General features: G+C 48.0%; 1 protein-coding gene across 5 annotated transcripts in view; it reads right to left on the minus strand.

Annotated features, from left to right (window-relative positions):
• DNAH9 (dynein axonemal heavy chain 9) overlaps nucleotides 1-24,401 on the minus strand; it is a 391,252-nt gene extending 366,851 nt beyond the window's left edge. For 4 of the 5 annotated variants that reach the window (XM_073310873.2, XM_073310875.2, XM_073310872.2 and 1 more), the window contains exons 1-7: nucleotides 23,100-24,401; nucleotides 15,427-15,623; nucleotides 13,225-13,383; nucleotides 11,093-11,223; nucleotides 8,208-8,419; nucleotides 6,198-6,431; nucleotides 1,526-1,693 (exon numbers count right to left, since the gene is read on the minus strand). In XM_073310873.2, the coding sequence (XP_073166974.2) occupies nucleotides 1,526-1,693; nucleotides 6,198-6,431; nucleotides 8,208-8,419; nucleotides 11,093-11,223; nucleotides 13,225-13,383; nucleotides 15,427-15,623; nucleotides 23,100-23,999 (2,001 nt within the window). In that variant the 5' untranslated portion in view covers nucleotides 24,000-24,401. The remainder of the gene's footprint in view (nucleotides 1-1,525; nucleotides 1,694-6,197; nucleotides 6,432-8,207; nucleotides 8,420-11,092; nucleotides 11,224-13,224; nucleotides 13,384-15,426; nucleotides 15,624-23,099) is intronic. The other variant, XM_073310874.2, reaches the window with a different exon arrangement.
• Between the last annotated feature and the right edge of the window lie 669 nt (nucleotides 24,402-25,070).

Raw genomic sequence — 25,070 nt, forward strand, 5'->3', positions numbered from 1 at the left:
GCAAACCAGTCAGTGAAGACACCATCATGACTGCAATTGCAGGATGAGGTGAATGATGGAAGTAAGAGAAATCAGGAGTTCCCTTTGCATGATATATAACCATGGGCAGCAGATCCCTCAGGAAATGTAATTCCCACTCTGGCTTTCTTATTGAAAAGTTGACAGTAGGCTACTGAGTTTAGTGTCCATGGTATAAAGTCTCCAAATAAACTTTAAAATAAAACAGCATGCCCAAGCAAGTACTGGCATGAGCCTTAGGAATCAGGATGGTCTGTGAGCACCAAGATCTGTGTGTTAGATCCATTACCTGGAGAATATTTGGAATATTTCCAGTTATTCTTATAGTAGAAAGAGACCCTGAAACATAAGCCCTTGTATCAGAGCCCTGGTGTGAGGCCTGAGGCCTGGGCTAAAGTAGTGGTCAAAACTTTGCTAATATAAAGCAAAATCAGGTTGTGAGCAAGAGGCAGGCCCTGCTCACAGAATCTGGCAAAAACAGCATTGATATTGCAAAAAACACACATGCCTAAAAGGTGCTAGGCACAGAGCACTCATGCAAACACATTCCAGAAGGGTAGTACCAGAACACCCCATACCAAGAATGGTACAAACACATTCCCTAAAGATAGGTTTCAGAGTAACAGCCGTGTTAGTCTGTATTCGCAAAAAGAAAAGGAATACTTGTGGCACCTAAGAGACTAACCAATTTATTTGAGCATGCATATTTCGAATGCATCCGATGAAGTGAGCTGTAGCTCACGAAAGCTCATGCTCAAATAAATTGGTTAGTCTCTAAGGTGCCACAAGTACTCCTTTTCTTTATTCCCTAAAGAGAACAGGAATACACTGACCCATCCTCAAGATAAGGTCAGGATGCCAGTTTGATGGATAAAGATGTACAAGGTAACGGGTGGTAACTGGCTATGTCAGAGGAGCAGTATGTAACTTGTTTGTATTAATGTATAAAAAGATATCTCAAAGGGAGTGTCTTTGGCTGACCTAGGGGATAATGGAAAGTTCCACCATTAACTAAGCTAGTCCATTGCAACGGGCATACATGTGTCAGTGTACCTGTAACCATTGAGCCAGGACATTAGAACCGTGCTTCGTTGACAATAAACCTGAACAAGTGCCTTCGCTACAAACAGAGTCTGTGGTTATTGGGCAGTTTGATCGGAGCCTGCTGTATGGGCTATCTGGCCAAAGTCAGTACAGCACGCAGACGGAACACACACACACATGGTCAGCCATCTAACCACAGTTCTGTTATATGCGTGTAAAAACGTACCCACTGTAACCTCTGGGAACCCAATTTAGAAGACAGCCTTCTCATGCAACCTGCCAGGGGCTAAAAGCACCTTTCAATCTAGGGGAGAAAAAAATCAGGAAATGATGCACTGAGGTAGGAAGAGCCTGGAAACAAAGCTAGAGAATTTCAGGTGGATTTGGGATTTATCTAGAAAGAACATGCTTCTTTGAAAGCATTTACACACATTTAGTTCTCCTAGAGTCCAGTACCACCTACCACGTTGTTTGTGTCGAGACAGTCATAGCTTCGGTCTGAAAGTACTTTGTACACCTCCTGGAACTCTTCATACATGCTCAGGACCCGCTGGCTCAGCGCCTTTCCTCTTATCCCACTAAACTCTAGCTTTTCCAGCTTCATTATGTCCAAGGCTGTTGCTAGGAAATCCTTCAGAGTCAATCAACAGAGGAACAAGTTAAGATGTTGACAAAAGAAGATGACAGCAGCTCTCACAACAAGGAGGCACAATCACACTGTGAAACCATGTGGACAGCTACAGGGACACTTTATAAGTGATCAGCATGTGCTTAGTGCCGGATATGGACTGACATAGGGCTGGCTATAGCACAAGCCGTGCATCTCATGGGCTGGGCATATCTTCTCCTTCTCCAGCCCTGCTGCTAGAGCTGGAAGCATCTATTCCCTCTCCACCGGTGCTGATGCAAGGGGAGGCAACTCAAGGAACAGTTTAGTCCTTTCCAATTTCTTCTCAGGGATTCTGCAAATTGTGAAGTCAGTCTTGGGCTGAAGATTAGCCAGAGGGAGGGTAATGAGATACATAGCAACATGTCATAGAGTGGGTGGGAGAATATCTAGTGGAGTATCCCAGGGAAAACTATTAAGTCTTTGGCAAAATTTTCAAAAATGTCTAAGGCCTGGGTGCACAAAGGGAGTTAGACACCTACAAACCTGTTTTGGGGACTAGTGCCATGCACAAAAATGCCACCAAACCCTCCAGGTGCCTAAACTCACTCGGCGCCCAAGACCCTGCAGTAAATGTTCCCTAGCGCCTATGTCCCTGCCTCTGAGTATTTGCCCTGCTGCCTCCCTGTGGGCATCCAGCGTCTAACTCCCACCTAAGCCGTGAAGCAATTCAGAAACCAGGGGAAGAGATGCAGATAAAAAGCAATTTAGCCACCTAGGCCAGATTTTCAAAGGTATTTAGCACCGAAAAGTGCACATTTGTGGGATTTTCAAAAGCAGCTAGGTGCAGACTGCTGAGATCCAGGGGAGTTCTGCACCTGGGGTTGAATGCCAAAAGGAGTTAGACTCCTAACTTCCACCAAAATCAGGGGACTAACCGCTTTTGAGTATTCAGCCTCTAGGCATGTCTGAAAATCCCATGAGGTGCCTAGCTGTGTCTTTAGGCACCTCTATATCTTTAAAAATCTGGCCCGTAGGAGCCCCAAAAACCCATTGAAGGTCAGTGGGACTTACGCACCTGTCACTTTTGAAAAATGGGACTTCAGCTTCTATGTCACTCAGGATACCTCTACCCTGCATTCAAATCAGAGGTGTGACTGCAGCACATTTACACATAGCTTTGATCCAGCTAGCCCAAGCAACAGCAGCAGTGAAGCCATGGCAGCTGGGCTGTGCAAGCCTGCTCGGGACGCTGGGTATGCATTCCAGCTGCTAGCCCACTCTGCCCCCTGTGCTGCTGCAGCTTCGCTGCTATTGGTACTTGACCCAGCTAGATCAATGCTAGCTCGGGTCTGTCTATACGTGCTGCATTAACACCTCTGGCTGCAGCGAAGACGTATCCCGAGGTGAGTCACATCATAGGCCAGGCAAGTGACAACCCCTTCCTTGTGTATAATACTGGTGAGAACACACCTGAGACAGCTCTGGACACCTCAGTACCAGAAAGGAGTGCATGAGTGCGGCAAGCAAACCATCCAACATACGTGCCCAAGAGCCCTTTATATCACATCATTGTATATTCCGATTAGGGGAATCACATGGATCAGCAGACAGTGCACCAGGGGATTAGCAGATCTAGGGGAAAGTCTGGGAGTTTTGCTATTGACTTCCAGAAGGTCAGGATTTCATCTCTGGGGTCCAATCCCAGTTTTGTAATTGACTCGCTTCGTGACGCTGGGCAAGTCACGTAAGCCCAGATTTTCAAAAATGGTCTCTAAATCAGTGCCTTAATTCAGGGATGCCCATCTTAATATGCCTAGGTCTGGAGCCGCAGCCACAGCTCCCATCAATTTCAGTCATATCAGGAAATAATTTTCTGTCCAAACAGACCACAGCTTCCGGGTAATTGGTAATTAACTAAACTGGATCTTTCAAAGATCCTTCCTGCACTGCCTGCAGAATACATGCTATCGGAGTGCTAGTTCAGCGAGAGAGCAGATTCGTTAGATAGGTACAATTTAAAACAGGACAAAGACAAAGTGGAAGGGAAGGGAAAGAAATGAGCCTCTTTCCATGTACATCTATCTGCCAACCCACATTTAATAGCTATTACAGCCATTGTGCAATCTATTTTAATTTGCCAAATATCTTCAAGGTAAAAATAAGAAGTCCTATCTCACACTATTCTAGTAGGGTTGCTTGGGAATGAAAAAGAAAAAAGAAACTCAGGAGTTTCCTGTGGATTTCTTCATGAAGAGGCTAGAGACCATTAGGTTTTTAATTATGATGAGGCCTAGGACACATTTAATTGCATCTCACGATGCATGCAAAGCTGAGTATAATTGGGAAGATCCCAGTATAATAATCGCAGATCCCATGGCACTTTCACTACACCTTGAAGGGTGTATTAGGAGGCACACATTGGTAACTATTGCCCAACTTTAAATAAAAAAAACTAAGTTATCTGCAGCCACAAGATGCAGATTGCAGCTGAAAAATCTCTGTTTTCTTTCTAGCTCCCACCTTCCTAGCATCTAAGCAACAAGCAATTGGTGCACCAGATCGTTAGCAGAGTTACGGAGCATAATTACTTCATTGTTCCTATTGCTCTCATTATGAATTGTAATTACTAATGTTTTTATTTATGTTTGTCTTGATAGAATGGCCAGGGTAATTTGGTTTACTGCATACCAGCTCTTACTGGAAAACATCATTCTGAAAAGCTTTAATATAGACATTAGTGATTGGGAGTTTTCTGCTGTGTTAATTAAATGGGGTGCATAAAAAAATGCAGTGAGCTGCAATCAATAGTGCTTTGTATTCAGTTGCAGTATATCTTCTGAGAGACAGCGAGAACAAAATGTTCTAATTTAAGCTGAACTTTTGCTAAAACGAGGCAAATGCCAGCCCACTACATTTTATGCATCTGCTGACGTCGGGCTGAGGCAGCAATGAAAGAAGAGAGTCCCCTTAAAAGTGAAGTGAAAAGTTTCTTAATATATACATGTGTGTCTAAGAATGCAAATCCTTAACAGAATGGCATCTACATTCAGCTCCTGGCACAATGGGCCCTGCTCCCAGGCCAGAGCTTCCAGGTACTACACAACACAGGTAAAGTCAGAATTAATATATAAAGCGTAGACCTGGCAGAGTCAAGACCTAGATACACGTCATGCACTGTTCCAGGAGCCCATCATCAAGTTTGAAGCTGGCAAGTGATAGTGCATTGCAGTGGTGAAATCTCCCTCCCCTGAAGGCCCTCTCATTTTGTTTCTCCCGACTTGTACCAAGCACTGTAATGTGCAGTTGCATACCTTTGTCCCTACCACTCTTTGAAAATGTGTGATGCTCGAGCCACAATATCATCAGTTGGTAGGGTTGCCAGGCGTCCGGTTGAAAAGGGGACCTGGCAGTGTTACTGGAGTTCAGTTACCGGAGTAACCGCCTTCAGCCTCCTTGCCGAGAACATGGGAAGAGCAGCAGCTGCTGCTGGAGCCTGGAAGAGCTGCTCAGCTGCTGACGAAGAGAACTGACTGGCTTCCAGACCCAGCTCCAGCTTCTCCAGAGGCCACTGCTGGGCAGCAGCAGCAGGACACAGTTCTGGGCTCTCTTAGCAGTGTGATGGGGGGCTGCCAAACATCCCCAACTGAGCCCATGCAGAAATTCAGGGGGTACCTACTCCTGCCTAGCACCCTCTGACTCAGTGCAGTGAAGCACAGGCCAAGGACACCAGCAGGGGATTAGCAGTGTGTGGGGACACGGGGCACAAGGCCTGAGGGGTCCTCCACAGACTGAATGGATTTAGACAAACATCTAAACTAAATTTAGATTAATACACAGCTATTGTGGGGCTGTGGGGGGCTGGAACAGGCAGTTTCTTGGTCGGGGGGAGAACTATCTGGGGCTGTAGCAAGCAGTTTGGCTAAGGGGTGGGTGGCTGGAGGTGTAGCAAGTGGTTTGGCTAAGGGGCTGGGGGTAGAGCTGTTGAATTGGGTTGCAACTTTTGAGGTACCAAAACCAGGACATCTAGGACAATCCCAAGCCCACATACCTGGCCAGCTGGCAGTGTGTACTGAGCACCATACAGATTTCCCGGGACAGCTACCTTAAATAAAGGGAAGATCCTGGGAACACTCAGACAGGTGGCAGCCCTGCTGTTGAGCAGCACCCATAGCCCCAGGACTGAGATTGTGCTGATGGATTTCTAGCACCTGTGTGCCATGAAACCTAGTAAGTACCACACATTCCCCTTTAGAGGGCTCTGCTTCTTTGGAGTGACTCTTGTGAGCAATAATACACCAATGCCAGCACAGAGAGAGGACCCAGGTGTGTATTCCGCATGTTCTTTAGCCAGGATATGGTGCCACCAATGCCCCTGCCCCACTTCGCAGAAAATTGACTGGAAAAATGAGAAGGCTCCTTACATACAAGGTGGATGAAGGTTATGAAGGGGTTTGTTGTCATAAGTGGATTTATCTCTGCAAAGTGCTGTCTCGGGTTTCACCGTATTTCAAGACCAAATACTCACCTCCACCATCTCAAGTCTTCTTAGGAAGCTGTCCAGCCGCGCAAACACCATGAGGGATTGGAAGTCCCATTCTTTCACTCCTTGGCCTGGTTTAAAGTAGGTATGGAGATTTTCCCGTCTCCCCTCAAACGTCTGCTTGAAGTATCTCAGGATGCTGAGCACCTCCCGCACTTTACCCAGACTTTCTTCTGCTTCCCCCTTCAGAATGTCTTCTGGGGTCAGGTAATTCCAGGCCTACAGTGACAGAACCAGAATTGAAGTTCTGCTGCCCCAAGGGTCCGGTTGGGTTTTTGGGCTGGCTACATTTAAATGTGTTTCTCAAGCTAAACAATGTTTTAAAAAAATCATTATATGGGGGAGCCTCGGGGGGTGGGGAGATGATGTGGCTCTTTTTAAAAGCTTTTCTGAGCAAATCTAAAGATCTGGGGATGAAATCTGGGGACACTTTTCCACAACTCCTGCCTGCCATGAACACAGATGCCAGAACTCCATCTCCATGGTCTATTCTCAGAGTCCAGAACCCAGTCCTAGCATGAGAGAGCTAGAAGGCCTTTCTAGGTGATGGTCTGACACCCAGCCTCTCACTTGGTTTCAGGACTGACAGCTCCACAATGGGGTGGAAAGGCAAACCTTACCTAGCAGCTGACTGCTAAAGTGGGGGGCTGGTCCTTCCCCCTCTGGAGAAGCAGCAGCCTTCCCCTCAGGCTGTAGAGACCAGGAAACCTGTGGAGAGCCAACAGGCCAGCTGCCATTTTGTTTTACAAAACCATGTAATGAATTCTGTGATGCCGTAAGCTTTGTTTTCACCTGGCTTTTTTCATTGCAATCTGCAGGGGGCTTGATCATTATTATTTATACAAGACCGAGCAGAGCTCTAAGCACTTCACTGTGCTCTGCCCTGCAGACTCTACAAACTGGGGTGCGTGCAAATGCCGTAATCAGAAACAAACAGAGCTCCCTCAGCATTCCTCTGTTGAGCAAACAGGAGAGTTTGTGCCCCATATAGGCCAGAGAGTCTGCTCTTAAACCTGCAGATCTTGACAGGATCCACAGGAGGCAAGGGGTATCTTCACAGAACTACTGCAGCTGCTGCTGCCTCCGGGATCCCCTGGGGGCAGGCGCAGAGGGGAAAGGCAAGCATTACTGACGACTATCTGCAGAGATGGTGTGGTGTCCTGTGGCTGAGAATCCAGCAGGAACCCGCTACCCCTGCTCATGGCCTCCTGGGAAAGCTGGGACCACATGGAACCCCCAAAGAGGGGCTTCCACGCGACCTGGGTGACCATGCTATGGAAGTGCCACCACGCTTGGGATTGTGGGTGTTCCTGGAAGTGCAGGGAGCATATGTCTAAGTAGATAAAAACTCAGCTGAAGGACAGCTGGGATGCAAGATAAAAGCCAAATGACTGAGCAGCTCTCTTTGGTGCAAAGCATTAGCACTGCAGTATTGACATTTCTCTAAACCGTTCTAAGCAAATGTGAGTTCTGGCACTATGGGGCACAGCGGTTTGTGATGGTTTTCATGTCTAACATGGATGGATGTGCAGCCCAGACACTACATGGCTGGCAGAATCAAGTGGCTGCTTCTTGCTTCAGGTGAAGGAAATCCCAGACAAGTCTAGTGGAAGATGTGAAAGCCAATTGCCTAGGGTCAAGGTGCAGTGTTGCAAGTGGGGCGTATCCTGACCCTGACCCCTACCCCACGTGTGGAAACCCTGAGATAGAAACTTCTTACTGAGCTCAGGTTTCAGAGTAGCAGCCGTGTAAATCTGTATCCACAAAAAGAAAAGGAGGACTTGTGGCACCTTAGAGACTAACAAATTTATTTGAGCATAAGCTTTCGTGAGCTACAGCTCACTTCAGCAGAGATTTATCAGATGAAGTGAGCTGTAGCTCACAAAAGCTTATGCTCAAATAAATTTGTTAGTCTCTAAGGTGCCACAAGTCCTCTTTTTCTTTTTACTGAGCTCTGGGGCTCAGGGAGTGATTTAAAGTGTCCAGGCCACTTACTTGCTGGATGAGAAGATTGCAGATCTCCTGAAGCAGCACTATGATCCGTGCAGGCGTGTTGTAGTAATTGGACGTGGCCCAGATTAAACAAACCACGTGGAGCAAGGGACTGATCAATGGCTTCACCTCATTAAACTCAACACTCTCTATGTCCTCCAAGTGGCGCTGGAGAGGTGTCAGGTGCAGGTTAATATCCTGGGCCTCAGTCAAAGCTGTGAGAAAAAACAGCACACATGAAAGGTGAGGTCTGTCCCTCCCTAGCATGCAGCTATTGCCTGGGCTCTGATTACCTCTGATCTCACTTCACACCAACAGGCAAAATCTCAGCTCGCAAAATAAATGAAGCCAATTTATTTGGAAAAATGAACAGCAAAGGGAAACAGAACACAGAAAACAGTACAACCACCAAAAAAACCAACAACACTCTGTCACTCCTTGGGACTCTGAATAGAGCCAGCTTCCATTTGTTTTTGCATCAGTTTTACAGTGTAAAGTACACAAAAGCTGCTTGTGAAGCGGTTAGGATCACTATGCACCTAACATGCCCCAAAGCCTGGAAGCCATAACCATTGTGCCTTTGAATGTTACTAACCTAGATTAGTCTAGAGCAGTGGCTCTCAACCTTTCCAGACTACTGTACCCCTTTCAAGAGTCTGATTTGTCTTGTGTACCCCAAGTTTCACCTCACTTAAAAACTACTTGCTTATAAAATAAGACTTAGCAATAGCAAAGAAGGGTGCACAAAAAACAGTTCTGCAGGCTATAAACCTGCTTGCCAATTGATACAAGAGTGTTAGTTGTTTAGGAGAGTAATACTTGAAGAACTAATTTAGAACAGACAGCTTGTCTCTCTAACATTAACAACGATTAGAATGGTTATGAAGGAGTGAGAGATACTGGCTGCGATGCTGGCAGACCAGGTGCCAACTCATGCCTCACTGAACACTGACAAACGCATAACCAGAAACCAGTCTGGCTCACCTGTGAGTTAATACAATTAAAATAGGTATTAGTGTGATAAGAAAGTGTTTAGACTTTATGGAATGCTTGTAGGATGCTGCATGCATTCATCCTACTTATATCTGTATGCCATGGTATGAAGTTATATTGAGCATTTGCATTGTAACCCTCTGTCACTGTGTAACTCACCAAACAGGAAAAGCAGGAGTTGATCAAGTTGAGCAGAGCAGGGATTTGAAACTAGGTTTCCCGCAACCTGGAAGAGTGCTCGAACCATTGGGTATGGTCGGAATGATACCAACCACACCTCCGCATTTCTTCTTGAGAAAGGTTCTTAAGCCAGGTCAGCCTAACTCCAGGAGCGGGTTCAATAGCGGTGAATGCCGAGCAGAGGGAAGCCCCTACCTCTGACCCAGACTTAGGCACTGAAGTTCTTTTGAGGGGGTGGGGCTTAGGCGCTGTAACGCTCAGCCTAAATCCCCCTTATCAAGCGAGCCCTCATGGCCATCTCAGAGATTCCTCCTTCCCCGATAATGAAGGAAACTACCGTGAATTCTCAGGATTTTGTTTGAGCTGGACTGGATTCCACTGGGCATGGCTTACTTAAGAAGACTGAACTTCTGCAGAGTTGGGCATTGCTTGGCTGTAATTTTGCTTCTCAAAGACAGACAGTAGAAAACTTCTTAGAAACTATGCTTTTTTTTCTGTAAAATGACAAAATTACTGAATAAATGTGTCAACATTCCTACAATTCTGATTTAAATAGGGAGGTCTTTTGTCTGCCCAAAGGAGTAGTTCCTCTTGCTCCAGTGTAAATGCACTGGGAGGGCAAAATAAGAAGAGGAGAAAGGCTGGAATGTTAATCCCCTGCATCACCTAGAGGACACTAACCCAGGCTTTAATCTTTTATAACTACGTCTTCTTTAGAAGTGATACCAATTAGGACAATGTTCTTGTCAGATCTTATGATCTAAGCAGCTCAGTACTGGATGGAAGATCTTGAAGAAGATCCCAGGAGCTGTATGGAGTGATTCTAAGGAGTCCAACATAATGCTAGAAGACACTCTTTTCAGATGAAACATAAAACCAAGGACCTGACCATTTACTGCACTCAGACCCATTGCACTTTTCCTGGAGATAGTGCAGACTTTTTGTCAGAGCAGAGGACTCAGAATCAAAATCTGAGTTATCTACTCAGCCAAGCCACTGACCTGCTGCATGACCTTGGTCATGTCACATTTCCACACCTGCAATGACTCCTCAGAAAAACAGGGAGAACAATATTTGCCCACCTTTATCAAGTGCCTTGATATCCTCAGACCAAAAGGTGCTCTGCCTGCAGCAGTTGCAAACTATTATTTTCACAAGACTTGGGTGTGAACCCTGATGTCCAGGCTAAATTCCAGTTTGGGCAATAAGTAGTCTAATGAAAACTCCCCTTGTAGTTCCAGTTGGATACAGTATTCAACATTTCTTACCCTAAACTGTTGTGAAGGGCTGTGGCTTGCTGTAAAACAGTCACCATGATCACACTGTAGTAGAAGGTGACATTAATCCATCAGGATGAGGCACTCTGGATTAATATGAGATTATTATTAAAGGTGGAACAAATCCCAAAATTCCTCTCCATGACCTTTGGAAGGTTTCTGGATCCACAGACCAGTAATCAGACTGGTCCCAGTATGGTACCAAAACTGCAGAGTCATCTACAATTCCAAACCTCTAACCCTTCTGCCCCTTCCTCCTCCAGGATGCCCTTCCCAACAATCCCTCCCCCACAGGCTCCAAGACTCCACTAGGACATCAAGGACCAATGCCACTGCAGACCAGTCATGTTGGGATTGCAGCTATAAAAATCAGGGGATGGGGAAAAGACCAAACATGAAATCAGCAAAGCTAAGGCAAAGAGGGTGCCCAAATCTCACCTTCTAAGACATCTCTGAACATGGCTTTGAAGGCTGGGAAGTAGCTGCTCTGCACTCTGTCTAGCAGTTCGGCCATGTTCCTAACCTTCTTAGTTTTCAGCTGATTGTAAATGCATTCCAGGTCCTTACACCTACAGCAAAGCAAGAGAGATGAGAGCTCAAGGTAGAAATCACAGCAGCTGAACCCAAGCAAACGAACGTCCATCTCCACTCCATCTGCATTGAGCAATTCACACCCAGACTACATGGGTGCTGGCTCACAGGCTCGGGCCTCATGGGCTCCAGCTCTGTGAAGGCTGTTCCTTATTCCGAGGGGAAGCCCAGTCCAGGGGCCAAAGGCAGTGACCACCCCCAGTCCAATTGCCAGGTGCCCCTCCTGAAGTACCAGGCAGGAGGGGAGAAGGACAGGAAATTAGCTCTGCATTTTTAACTGAGCTGAGCATGTTAAACCACTGGAGACTTTTGTAAATAAAAACAGCTTGGAGCAAGTCTGATTCCTGAGTCGGGGTCTGTCGCTGCCACTGGGGCCGCTAACCCCTCACTGCAAGCAGAGAAACAGATTCCTTTTAATCAGAAAATGTAACATGTTCTGGGCTTCAAAAACTGGCTTTGAGTTTCTTGGAGAGAAGGGAAGAAGCCCAGTGAGAGGCTTCCATTAGCCCTTACGGATGTCTGTGACACATTGTACCTCAAAGTAGCACCCTGTAACCCCCATACTAATCATTTGTATATGGTTGTGATATTTCATACAAAGCGTGCCATGTAAGGTATCGTATGAAAGGTCATGATCTGCTGAAACCCACTGTTCTTTCAAAACATGTATATTGTTAGTGTGTATGAAATGATGATATTCTGCTATATGGTTGTTACTGAAATACTTTGTGTGTCCGGGAGGCATCCACAACTAGCTTTCCAGTGGCAACAAAGGAGGTGACCCTCACCCAGGCAGACGTTAAGCAACCATCGTGAGCCATTGACCAGCAGGGGAATTGCAAACAAGAGATTTATAATTTTGAGAGAGACAGTTGTACAAGCACCACACAATGGGAACTGCTCAACTCTGTGACTCATCAAGGCCTACTAGGACATGCCTGGGCCAGTATAATTCCTGGGACATGAACTGAAAGTATAAAATAAGGGACAGTAGCATCATGTGATTACCTCTCTCCTCCCCCACCTACACTAAAGGCAACAAGAACGCTGAGAAGACAAAGACTTCAAACTGATACGTTTAGTCCCAGGCTGAAAAGGAAATTCAGCCAGTGTATTAAGAACTGTAACCTGCCTGCAATATCCAGTGGGGTGAGAAAAGCTGTTTGATTCAAATCTTGCTTAGTCTAATGGAGTTTAAGATTTAGACTGTGATTTTACTTTTATTTCTTAGTTAACTATCTCTGACCTTTATGCCTACCACTTATAATCACTTAAAATCTATCCTTCTGTAGTTAATAAGCCTATTTTAATGGTTTATCTTTACCAGTGAGTTTATCTAAAGTGCTTGGGGAATCTGCTCAGATTACAAAGGCTGGTGCCTATCTTTTGACAAAGTGGCAAACTAATTAATACATTGCACTGTTCAAGAGAAGGTCTTGAGCAGTGTAAGATGGTACATTGTCTGGGGTGCAAGACTGGGTGCTGGAGGGATTTGCTGGAGTCTCCCACTTTACAGTTCATGAGTGGCTTAGAGAGCATTCATGCATCTTAGCTGGGTGTCTCTCTATGCTGGTGGCTGAGTGATAACAGCACCTGCTGCTTGTCACTAGCCAAGCATTGAGAGAGACAGCCCAGGCTGGAAAGTTAAGGGGGCAGAGCGGTCTCACAGTTCCAGGCTGTAACCCGGGGTCCCCATCAAAGTGTCACCTGTTCTTAGCGGTGATGGAAGGGGGATTTTAGAAAAGCTCCCTTAGAGTTGCAGCCCCTACACTGGTGCTCAGTTGAAATACTTCCAGTTGCACCAGCAGTGACCTCCGATGTTTTTTTCAGCTCATGGTTATTTTATGAGCTTGCATAAACTTCTCTATCTTGAGTCTTTATATCTTGTCTGAGTAGTGCTGGCTGCTTGCAGCATTTCCCTTCCATGCAACATGAGCTTCGACTGACAAACACACACTGCCAGGCTGCCTACAACGCACCTGTTTTTCCAGAATTCTAACTCCACCTTTGGATTGGGGTTGCTGCCTTGCAGAAGTGGCTCTGATGACTCTCTTTTCAACGCTCCCTGGATCTGGTAGCTCCATTCTATCACTGTTGACTCAATGGCGTGTACAAGAGATTTATCCACCAGTTCCACACTGCAGAAAGTAAATATAAAGTCTCCCTGTGAAGTTTGGTTTTTGTTTGACAATGCACTGGAATCAGATATGCCTGTGCAAAATAACCAGATGCCAATGTTTATTTTGCAAGGTGCTGTGTATCTTAAATCCCCACGCTTTTTTTTAGTACAGTACATTTATTCTGGAGAAAGTTTCTAAAATGCCTTTATAGCAGATAACACCATCTAAGCCAACATCCTGCCACCAACAGTGACCAGTACCTGATCATTCAAGGGAAGGCAGGCAGAAACAATAATGCATCCAGACATCTTCCTTTCTGACCCCCGGAGGCATATGTGAATGCCCTGGGCATGAGACTTGCTCGTGTTTAGTATCTGAACTTGCACACCATGGTCAAGACTGAGGCATGTATGCCACTGCCCCAGTAGGGGGTGGTGTGAAGTCTCCCATCCCAGGAGGAGCACTGGGGAGACTATGCGTCAAGCAGAATCATCTCTCCAAATGCTACTCTTTGCACAACCTGCTCCATCGTGCCTCCAGTGACTTACTAGATAGACTCAGCTGGGGAGAAACCATGCAAGGTGGCTGCCAACCTGAAGGAGCAGAGGAGGTGCCGGCTTGCTTCCCAGAAGGCTGGAAATAGGGAACACAGCTCATGATAACTGTTGGATGTCACAATGTTCCTTTGCCTGCTGCACCAAATAGGCTCAGTCTTTAAAGGTTATTGTGTGTCAGACAGAAAGACAGACAAAGAAATGCCATAGAGCAGAGTTGGGCCTCCGTTTGCTCAGCCAGCTATGGGGACCAGCTTCTCTCAGGACCTGTCTATTCTGGGTTTCTCTGTAGCGCCTGTCACTGCAGTATTTAATCACTGAACCTCTCAGTTACAATCTTTGGTTTGATCCTGCTCTTCTGAACAGGAGTGGGAACAGGCCCCTAGGCAGGAAGATGCATCATCTCAAAACAGGCAGCAGCACTGTGGTGAGGCAAAGAAAACAATAAAGAACAGGGTTTGTTTCCACTAGACAAGAGGGTTACACTCTCCACTACTGCTGCCAGCAGAGCTGGCAAGTGTGGGGAGTGGCAGGGACACAGTCTCTATCCCTGACCCTGTAACCATTTCACCTACATTGAATGTTACCTAATCTAAGCCACTCCTCTTCCTCTCCTTTTTGCTTCAGCAGTTTCACAACTTCCCGTGGCAGCCCTTATGGTGCTGAGCCTGAGCAGTAGCACTGAGGACATCATAGATAACTCAACCAATCAGCACTCCCTCCCTCGAGAAACCCAAACCGTAGTCTTAAACCTCAACCTCTAACCCTGCTGCCTGCCTTGGTCATCTCTCCCCTTGACAGTGCCCCCTGGCTGGTAAAGGCAAAGGAATCTCTCTACCTGTGGCACCAAATGGACATTGTCTAGCTAAACTACAAGTTTTGATTGGACAAAGGTAAAATGATCTTGCCTGAGCCAGGCATAGTGAGGCGGGAGCCACAGTGCAAAGCTCCAGCCTCACTCCAACACAGCTCCCGATCTGAAGCAGCTCCCACTATTCCAGCCCTGAACCCCCACGCCTCCTCACTCTGTCAGAGCTCCCCAGTTCTGACCTGCAGGTATATTTTGCTGGTGCATTTCAAACAATAGGACTGAAGTATGTAAATGAACTAGACTAGAGGGTGTGAATGATGACTGGCTGTGTCATGTCTGATGTCACAATCCCCATCTGCCTAGAGCGTCAAATGGACACTGTAAGGAAATGAGGCTTTTCCAGTGTTTTAGTTTCCTGACTGCCCCCAAAATCAATGGGGCTTTTCCCACTAATGCTTTGAATGTTCCCAGAAATTGTGGAACTGATTGGATGTGGTCTTCAAAAGTTATCGTGTTACAGGCAGACAAACAGAAATGCCATCAGGTTGAGTATTAGGCCTCACTTCTTTGACTGACTAGCAAGGAGAATGGACAGTGAATGAGGAAAGTCCTGCTTATTTTTACATGGGATTCCTAGCAGAAATAAAAACAAACATGCGGTGAGCAAAGTAGATGAAAACTCAAAACTTCACTTACGTTTTTTCATTTTCACAATCTATATACTCCATTCTCTCGGCACCTGCTGGAAGAGGGAGCAGGGTCTTGCCTTTTACTTGACCAATAACCACAAAAATGTTACTTTTCAGGCTGTGGACATGATGCATAATGTCCTGTGACACCACATGTGGCCAGCTGTGGTGGTTCTTCTGGTTTGCCAGGACTGGTGCTACTACCTGTAATATAAACCATTAAACCAGTTTACAGCAGACAAGTAATAAAGAAGAAAAAGCCAAATGGGACTGGATAGCTCAGGGGACCTGGAGCCTTTCATCAGCCAGCCACCAAACTGGATCCTGTGTGCCCACATGAAATGAGCATGGAAGGGGTTCAGGCTGGTTTCTAATTGACTGGCATTCATATAACACCCATTATAATTGTCAGCCCTGTTGGCAATCAGAACAGTATCCAAGGACTGAATGAGGCATGGCAATTTACTTCTTCTCTACCCCACAGTAGCAGTCCTTGCAGTTTATTTGGGACACGTGTGAAGAAGCCTGCATCTCTGTCCCCAACACACCACCTGTTTTGTGGATAATTAGAGGGTTTGTAGATTCAGCACCTTTCAAAAGGACACAGTTTAGTTACAAAATGCCAGAACTCCTTTGTAGGCATTATTTGCTCCTTGCTTCTGCATTTATCAGTGTCTAAAACAAAGAGCTCAGAAATCTAAATATTATTCCCAAATAAAAAGCTAATGGTTCAGCTGGAGTTATGCTGGAAAGTATGTGATGCTGGAGTCCCACCACACCCCAAAACAGTATCTCTCACCTATATTCTACACCTTTCAAAAACCCAAATGTTTGAGAGTCTGGAAAGGAACAGAAAAGGGACCCAGCCAATTCCACACAGCCCTTCATCACTCACTATCTGCCCACCTTCTTTACACCCACATGGCTCTAACTAGGAGTGGGTGAATGGATGGCTCTGGGCTCTTGTCCTTTTACTAGTCATTTTAAAATGTTCCTTGTCTTTACTGGATTTGGGATTGGCTTCCAACTCCTCAATGCAAGAGGGCTCAGTCTGTGGGCAGCCTTTTAAAAAGAGCATGTTAAAGGTCTGAGAACCATGTATGTTCAAAACCAAAAACTGTGACTCTAAGGAACTGCAATCCTAACTGCATCTAGGCTACGTGGGATCCTTCAGTGCCTCTTCGTATCTGCTCCTTTCACCTGTCATTGGAGGTTCCTTCCTGCAGGCTCTCTCATATGCCAGAAGACTTGAAGGTGCAGGCTTTGATGACAGTTTTCTTAAGGGGGAAAGCCATCCTAACATCCCATCCCAAAGCCTGGACTGTGGTCCCATATTTTGATTGAAATAAGACCGTTCCTGTGTCAATTGTTCTTAAGCCTCGTGATCTTCCATGCTGAACTCAGTTGCATACTTCAGGTGTTCAGACAGCTGTGGGGACAATGCCTTTCAAAACCTCCCCAATATTGCCTATGGCTTTTGCTGAAAAGGTAAAGGCCTGTCCCATTCAGTCCAGAAGCGATCCAATGGGATCACATTCTGTATCCACCCATGCTGTGTGCGCAAAAGAAGTTCCTCTACCAAAACAACTTACAGACCTTTCTACTGGAGAGTGGGTGGCGGTCACTTCCACAGCATTTATTCATCCTGTGCTGATTGAGATCTGCAAAGCTGCTACTTGGAGCTCAGCTAAAGCATTATTGTCTTGATACTGTGTCAAGATCAGAATGGATCTTCTGTTGCTAGTGGAGATAGCCAAAGCCTAGGGAGGACAGCATGCCTGTCTCTCTTACAATACTGTTTTGGGGTGTGTCTCCTTTGTTCAAAAAAACCAATGCTTAACTTTGACAATCTAGCTGACAATTGCCCAGTGTCTAATCTTCCAGTTCTAGTTAAGATTATAGACACAGAACGCCTTGCAGAACACCTAGATATCGCAGGTCTCTTTGATCCTTGTTAATCAGGGCACAGAGCAGAAACTGCTCTAGCAGAAATGATCTCACCCTAGTGATGGAAGGAGACAGGGTGTCCAGGCTGATATGATTAAATCGACAGGCTGCTTTCACTAGCATTTGTCCTAAGCTGCACAATGTAACAGGAGCAGATGGGGTTGCTCTCTGGTGACTCCATTCCCTCCAGAAGGTGCCTTTAGGAGACTTTTCTTCATCACTGAGGACACTCATCTGGAGCCCAGCAAGATCCCCTCATGTCTTTACTCTTGTTCCACTTGTGTGCAAGACCATTAGAAAGGGTAATAAGAGGATACGAGAGACCAGTGCTTTCGTATGCTAACAGCCAGCAGTGCATCTGTCTGATTCAAACCAGCCACTGTTCTGCGATGCATGTGTAAGGGAACTGTTGCCCCCTTACTAACATTCAGTGGTGGTGTTTTGGTTGGCTATCTCCCAGTACTAAAAGGGGAAGGGTCTATGGGAAATCAGGACCCTGAGACTGACAGTCCCCAGGAACAATGGGGAGAGGCCAATGCTCCAAGTCAGCCTGAATGACTGGGCGGGCATGCTAATCAGGGAGTCAGGAGGCCAGGGGGGTCCCGTCCTCCTTGTGAGCTAGAATTGCCTGGGTCAGACAGAGTGGGGCCAAGCTAAGGAGAAAGCAGGGACCCACACTGAGCTGGGGAGCAAAGCTGTGCTAGATCCAGAGGGACCGGAAAAGCAGCCCAGAGAGAGCAGACCCTGTCCTGGGAGCAGAGCTGCAGCCCCAAAGCCAGAGGCACAGCCCAGAGAGAGCAGACTTGCCCTGGAAGGAGAGCTGCAGCAACCAGAGCCAGAGGGGCCAGAAAAGCAGCCCACGAAGCAGGTCCGTGCTGGGAGCAGAGTCACAGAAGCAGCCTGCAGAGCAGACCTGTCCTGGGAGCAGAGCTGTAGCAACCAGAGCCAGAGGGACCAGAGAAGCAGCCCAGGGAGCTGGAGGCAGGGCAGCAGCCGTGCTGAGGCAGAGTGGAACTGGCGCTAAGACAGAGTGGAGCTGGAGCTGGGGCTGGAGCAGTCCGGAGCTGGGTGTCGTGAGCAGCTGGGGAGAGCGAAGGGGGACACTGGACAGTGGGCCTCAGCCAGGAGGCTCTGCAGGCCAGACTCGGAGGGGGATTGGTAACCCTGACAGGGCAGGGGCAACGCTGTGAAGAAGGACCCTGCCATCTAGAGCCTGAGAGTGTGTGCCCACCACCAGAGCAAGTGTCCAACCCACAGCATCTCTGCAGCACAGCCAGGGCCTGAGAATGCGGTCTGGGACTTACCAGGAACAGACTGTGAACTGTCCTGACATTCCAGAGACACTGTGATGTTCCCTGCCACAGAACGGGGTGATATGTTTCCTTTAATCTTTCCCATTTTCCCTTATTCTTTTTAAAATTAATTGTTGATTAAATAACTTGCATTTGCTTTAAATTGTATGTAATGATCAGTGGGTCAGAGAAGTGCCTAATGCAGAGAGAGTACCCCGGAGTGGGGACACCCTAGCCGCTGTCCTAGGTGACCACAGCAGGGTTGGGGGTCGAGCCCCCCAGGAATCCTGGGTGCAGCCTTGTTGGGGTTACGAGGACTCTGCCAGACAGGAGAGTGGAAGGCGAGTCCTCAAGGACAGGGAGGCCTCTGGGTAAAGAAAGTGGGAGCGAGGACTCATATCCTTTCACTAGCCCACTTCACCGGGGTAGTGCAGAAGCCAGGAAAGTTCCCCACAATAGCGGGACTATTTCCCCGCTTACACATGGGCGAGATTGGGACTTGAATGAGAGGTAGCTGGCTGAAGCTCAGTCCAAATAAGACAGAGGTAATGCCTATTGGTTGGAGGAAACAACCAGAAGATATGGCAAGGACTGTATGAGCCACTGTGACTGACGGAATACTGTATCCTAGCTCTTGCTAGATGATCATAATCATATAGCAGCATCTTTTAGGAAGGCTCTTGTCCATCTTCATCTGTACTGAGGTTGTGCGTTTCCTTCAGATGAGGACCTGGTTACCATTATTCATGGTGTTATCACCGTGGGATTAGAATATTGCAGTGCACTGTACATGGGGCTTGGCCTTAAATCAACCCAGAAACTGAAGCCAGTGCACACTGCAGTGCATCTTGGCAGCACCACACGACATCCGTGCTCTGGAACTTCTACTGGCTGCCTATTGGTTTCCAAGTGAAGTCCAAAGAGTTGGTTTCGCCCTCAGTTAAGATGGCATTCTCAAAATGGTCACCATCTCAAATTGTTCTCAATAGGATTGAAGCCATCAGCTGTCCTTACCAAAGATGGACACTTCCTCCCACTGGTGCCAACTGGAGTGAAGCTAAGCTGGACAGAGAGGTGCAGCAGAATGCAGGGGTTGGCTACCGTTGCTAAAGGTAGCCTATGGCTTCAGTCCCAATGAGAACAGGAGATGGCAGCCATTTTGAAAGGAGAGCAATTCTTCGTAAGTTTTTCTAGAGCAGAACTTTATCCCTCAGCCTCTGCTGAAGGGGAAACTTTCAATTATAAGAAATAATGGCTCAAGTTACCATTAATCCTAAATATCTATCTATATCTTCAAAAACAACGAATTATTGCACCAGATTTTCTCAAGATCCATCTCTGCCAATTTCTCTGTTAAAAGACAATGACTGAGCAGAGTCTAACAAGCTGCTAAGGTTCTTAAAGGACCCATTTTTAAATTAATTTTAATTCATAAACTAATTAATGGATTTATGTTTAACTTTGAGAAGTCATTCGAAGCTCAAGGAGCACGTGCTGTAATTGTGGAGAGGGTACAGGGAAGCTGTCATACGTAACAAAAAAGCTGAATCCGTGTCATTTGTGGAAAAGTCAACCTTTACTACAGAGCTGCAGCCACCAAGTCCATAATTCCTGTGTTCACTCCGTACAGTGTTCTCACGTTAACAGCCACACAGAAATTATTTTTAAAAAATGAAAAATCCCCAATAAAACAGTGAACTTAATTGCATGACATCCCAGCTGCTAGGGCCATACACGTTACTGCAGCACAAAAGGTGCCGAGACACTGGGCTCTGGTCAGGTGCCCTGGTTAGCAAAAGGAGAGACTCTTCAGACTCCTTCAAGTCCTCCTTGCAGGTCATTGAAGACAGTCTGACCTAGCCAGCAAGACCAGTGTTCATTACCTCTTGGGGTACCACTCTCCTTCACAGAGGCAAGGGCTTGGCTGACAGGGCAGATTAGGAGAATAGGAAGATGAGAGAATCACATGAAGATCTTCAGCAGAGGGTGAAGCCTGCTCAGCAGCTTGGGCTGCTCCTGCACTGCCTTCAGGCCCAGCTCGGTCCCTCTGCCAAAGAGCAGCACATGTGACACAAGCAGAGGCGTTCCCATAAGAGGCATCACCCCAGAGCTGGGGGCTCATCTGCATGGCCTGCCCCACCCTGGGTGGAAGGGCCTGCTCCTGTCCCCAGTGTGAGTGGCTGATCCAGCCCAATAGTGCAGTTTGTTCACATCAGAGAAGAGTCACGAATGATCTGAGTGTGGATTTTCTATAGCACTTTGGGTTCCTGAGTGAGCACAGGGACCAAAGGGGAGGCTTTGCACCTCCCTGATGTGATGCTGGGGCAGGCAGGGGACAGAGACCACAGTAGCAGGTTAGAGCAGCCTGCGGACAGCCCTAGCTTGCCCTCCCTACCTCCCACTGCCATAGTCCCTGTGGGCATCACTGTACCTGCGGATCCCTGTGGTGCAGGCCTGTCTCTTCCTGTCCTCGATCTGCTCTGAAACATCCCCTGTGCCAGAAGAATCTGTGGAGTTGGCACTGAGCCCCGGTGCAATTCACCCAGGGGAGCCATGCAGCCCTTGGCACCAGAACAGCTTCACCCTACTCTGCACACCCAGCAGGTGCAAAGCAATTGCACATGGGAGGAGGAGGAGCCTCCTTGGTTGAGTCCTCTTGAGCCAGCCTCGCTCTCTCTATTTTCAAGAAAACCGGGAAATTCAAACACAAAAGACACTTTGTGAAAAACAGTTCAAATGGCTGAGAGACAGCAACGCAAAACCCAAATGCGCAAGGCCAAGATACACAGCACAAAGCCATTCACCTACATCCCTCCTCTTCTCTCTCTCACTCACACACTTCCCATTCCCTCAGCCGACCAGTCCTACTCACCTATTGTCACCACAGTCAGACCCTTAACTCTATCCTCTGTGGAATGCCACAAAACAATGCTTACATCTCCTGGACAAAAAGCTACATAAAGAAATATGCACAGCAGAGATCAGAACATGCACCGTGCTCAGGACACATGACCAAAGGAGTCCCAGTGACATCAGTCTAAAACTATTCATTACACCCAAAAAATTCTACATAACAGCTGGAGTTTACAAGTCCTCTCATATGCTACCTATCACCATTTACAAACAAAGTCACAGCACACGAACACTGCAATCTGTGCAATTATGACTTAACCAAATTGCAGAACCCATCAAAAAGACTGAGATGTAATATTGCTCCACATAAACAAATATGCTACCCCACAAAATCAAAATAACTTGGTTGGTAGCCTACAACTGTGAGCTGAAGGTTCAATGTCTTAATATAACAATGCCAACTCCAAAATACTGCCACATTCACACCTACTTCCACATACATTCTTATCATTGTGTAGATTTCCCCATCTTAAATCCTTACTGAACACATTCAAAATAAACGTTTATTTTAAAAAATGTCATTAAGTGACACCTCTATTGGGAAAAATACTAGGAACACATCCTAGTTCACAGAATTAAGACTACAAACAAAAGGACATATTGGTTGTGATTCTTGACAGTTTCTAAACATAGATAACCCAGATTCAAGCTAACCATGAGAAATACAGATTAATCCCACTGGAACGCTGGCATTAAACAGGTCCTGTCTACAGGTGTGTTTTGGTTTTGTAAACGCTTCCCTTCTGGGCTAGCCTGGGCTTACAAAGGGCAGAATTAAGGGTATTTTATTGGCCTGTGAGTTTGGATGAGTAGAGCAGCTTTGCTCTGGGAATGGATGGTATCTGGGAGCAGGGATACGTGGGGCTGATGTACCGAGGTACACAGCATTACACTGTGTTGTGTGGGTTCCAGTTTTCATTGTTGTCCCTTAGCAACTTGTTCTCCTTGATGTTACCTTAACATTGCACACAACCCCTTAGCAACTTGTTTTTCACCATGGTGACCTGTGTCCCTGAGTCACCACAGCAGGGACTGACCCTGAAATCTGCTTCCCCAAGCATGAGCTGCTGCTCCCTGAGGTAAAAGACCCCACTGCTTGGCCAGTCTACAGCTCCTTAACCTCCACCTGGCTCAGCCATTCTGTGGGGACAGAGCCTCCAGGGTCGGGGTGGGTCACAGATCTCTGAACTAAGGTGAAAAGAAAAGGAGTACTAGTGGCACCTTAGAGACTACTAGTCCTCCTTTTCTTTTTGCGAATACAGACTAACACGGCTGCTACTCTGAAACCTAAACTAAGGTGGAAACCAGAGAGGTTCCCTCCTGGTGCCAGGCCAGCCCAGGGGCCAGGGGCACTAGCACGGCCAGGCTGGGCACTTTGCCGGCTCCCCCCAGCTGCTACATACTTGGAGCCAGGCCAGAAGGGGGGCAGCCCCAGGGGTAGGTCCCTGCCAGTTGCCCGGGCTCAGAACCGCCGAGAGGAAGGGGCTGCTCCTGGGCTCCCATCCATCCGCCCCCGCGCCCCGCTTACCTCCTCCACCAGGGCGGCGAAGTGCTCCAGGGAGGAGGCGGGCAGGTCCCCGTAGAGCAGCTCCCCGGGGCCGGGCGGGGCGCTCAGCGGCCCAGGCCCCCTGCGCAGGAAGAACAGCGCCTTGCTGCGGCCGGGGCTGGCGGGGAGCTGGGTGCTGAGCGCCAGCTGCCCCGCCGGGCTCAGCGTCACCAGCAGCAGCGGCGGCTGCCCCGCGGCGCCCTCCAGGAAGGCCCGCAGCAGGGGCTGCGCCTCGGGGCTGCCCGCGCAGCGCTCCCAGCGCTCCGGCTTCAGCCGCAGGCTGCGCACCACGCGCTCCCCGAGCAGCCGGGCGCGGGGGTCCGAGCCGGGGGCGTCCTCCGCGGGGGACCCCTCCTGCTGCTCCTCCTCCGGGCTGGCCATGGCGCTGCAGGCAGGACGCCCCGGAACGGGGGCTCTGCGCTGGGGGCCCGGGGCCGCGCTGGGGGTCGCGCTGGGGGCCCGGGGCTGCGCTGGATGCTCCGCGCCGGCTGCCCGCGGAGTCTCCCTGGCGACCGTGTGTACAGGGCGGAGCTCCGGTTGCTCTGGGGACGGGGCGGACGCGGCTCCTCCCCCGCCTGAGGCAGCCGCCGGGCCAGCTCCCGTTCGCCAAGCTGTGAGCGGCAGGAGGCGGCGGCTTGTGGCTCTGCCCGGGTCGGGGCCCCTGGGCCACCCTGAGCCGCCGGCAGGTGGCTTCGGAGCCCCGGCACCCGGCTCCGCGATGAAGGCGAGGGACTGTGGCACCTGCCTCCTCACCCCAAGCCCAAGCTTGTGAGCATTCATGGCCCGCCATACAATTTCTATTCCCAAATGTGGACCTTGAGCCAAAACGTTTGCCCACCCCTGAGCTAGCAGGTGTCTGTAGACCCAAGCTGGAAATGACATCTCCCCAGGCTGAGCTTCCTCCTCCCAGAGGCCAACGTGACTAGTGCAAGGAGGGTGGTTGTGGGCTTCCTGGGGCCATCAACGGGGAGGCGAAAACTAACAGGCTCAGACTTTATGCTGTTTTTTACCCCCCAAGCAGGGTTTGAACCTTCAGATCCAAGGCACAGCCACCGACCGCACTAACAGCTGATGCGGTACAGTGTCTGAGCCAGGGACTCTGGGTTTGCAGAGTGGGTAGCACAGTGGGGTCCTAGCCCGTGACTGAGCTCCCCGGCACTACCACAATGCAAATAGGTTTCAGAGTAGCAGCCGTGTTTAGTCTGTATCTTCAATAAGAAAAGGAGTACTTGTGGCACCTTAGAGACTAACCAATTTATCACGAAAGCTCATGCTCAAATAAATTGGTTAGTCTCTAAGGTGCCACAAGTACTCCTTTTCTTTTGACAATACAAATAATATCAGAAAAACTGCTGGTGAAGCCTTGCTATTATCCTCTGTGAGGAGCAGCCCATAGAGGGAGCTACAATACACTTTTTACCACTGGGTGGCACAACTATTTGTGAACTAGTGCTAGAAATCTGGGTGTGAGGATCCCTGAGCTCTCCCCCTGGCTCTGGGGGCAGAGTATGGTCTAGCAGCAGAACAGCCAAGTGTAACAGTGACCTAGTGGGTCATCTTCAGGGGCTGAACTTGTATTCTCTGGATCTAAATGCAGGTTCCTCAATTACTTGAGCTGCACAACTACACCCAATATCATACAAGCAGCAACAAACTCTTAAAAGCTAAAGCCACTCTAGCAGGACAGAGATTTATGGTGTGTTTCCCAAGGAGATAATTGAGTCCAATCTTCCCAAAAGATAGCATGGCAAAGAAAGCAAGCCTTGAGACAGTCACATTTCAGAGCTTCATTCTAGTCTGTTTTGAGCTCATCCAGCCCCTGGGCTCTTAGCTGTGAAGCAGGAGAACAGCAGCTATTTTCTCCCCGAAAGGGCTGTGAGAATGAAGGAAACAGAAACATGAAAAGCAGGGATTACAACCCAGGGGCTCTTTTGTCTCTGCCAGTAGCCAAGT

Source organism: Lepidochelys kempii, chromosome 14 (genome assembly GCF_965140285.1).
Source record: "Lepidochelys kempii isolate rLepKem1 chromosome 14, rLepKem1.hap1, whole genome shotgun sequence".
Classification (NCBI taxonomy): Eukaryota; Metazoa; Chordata; order Testudines; family Cheloniidae; genus Lepidochelys; species Lepidochelys kempii.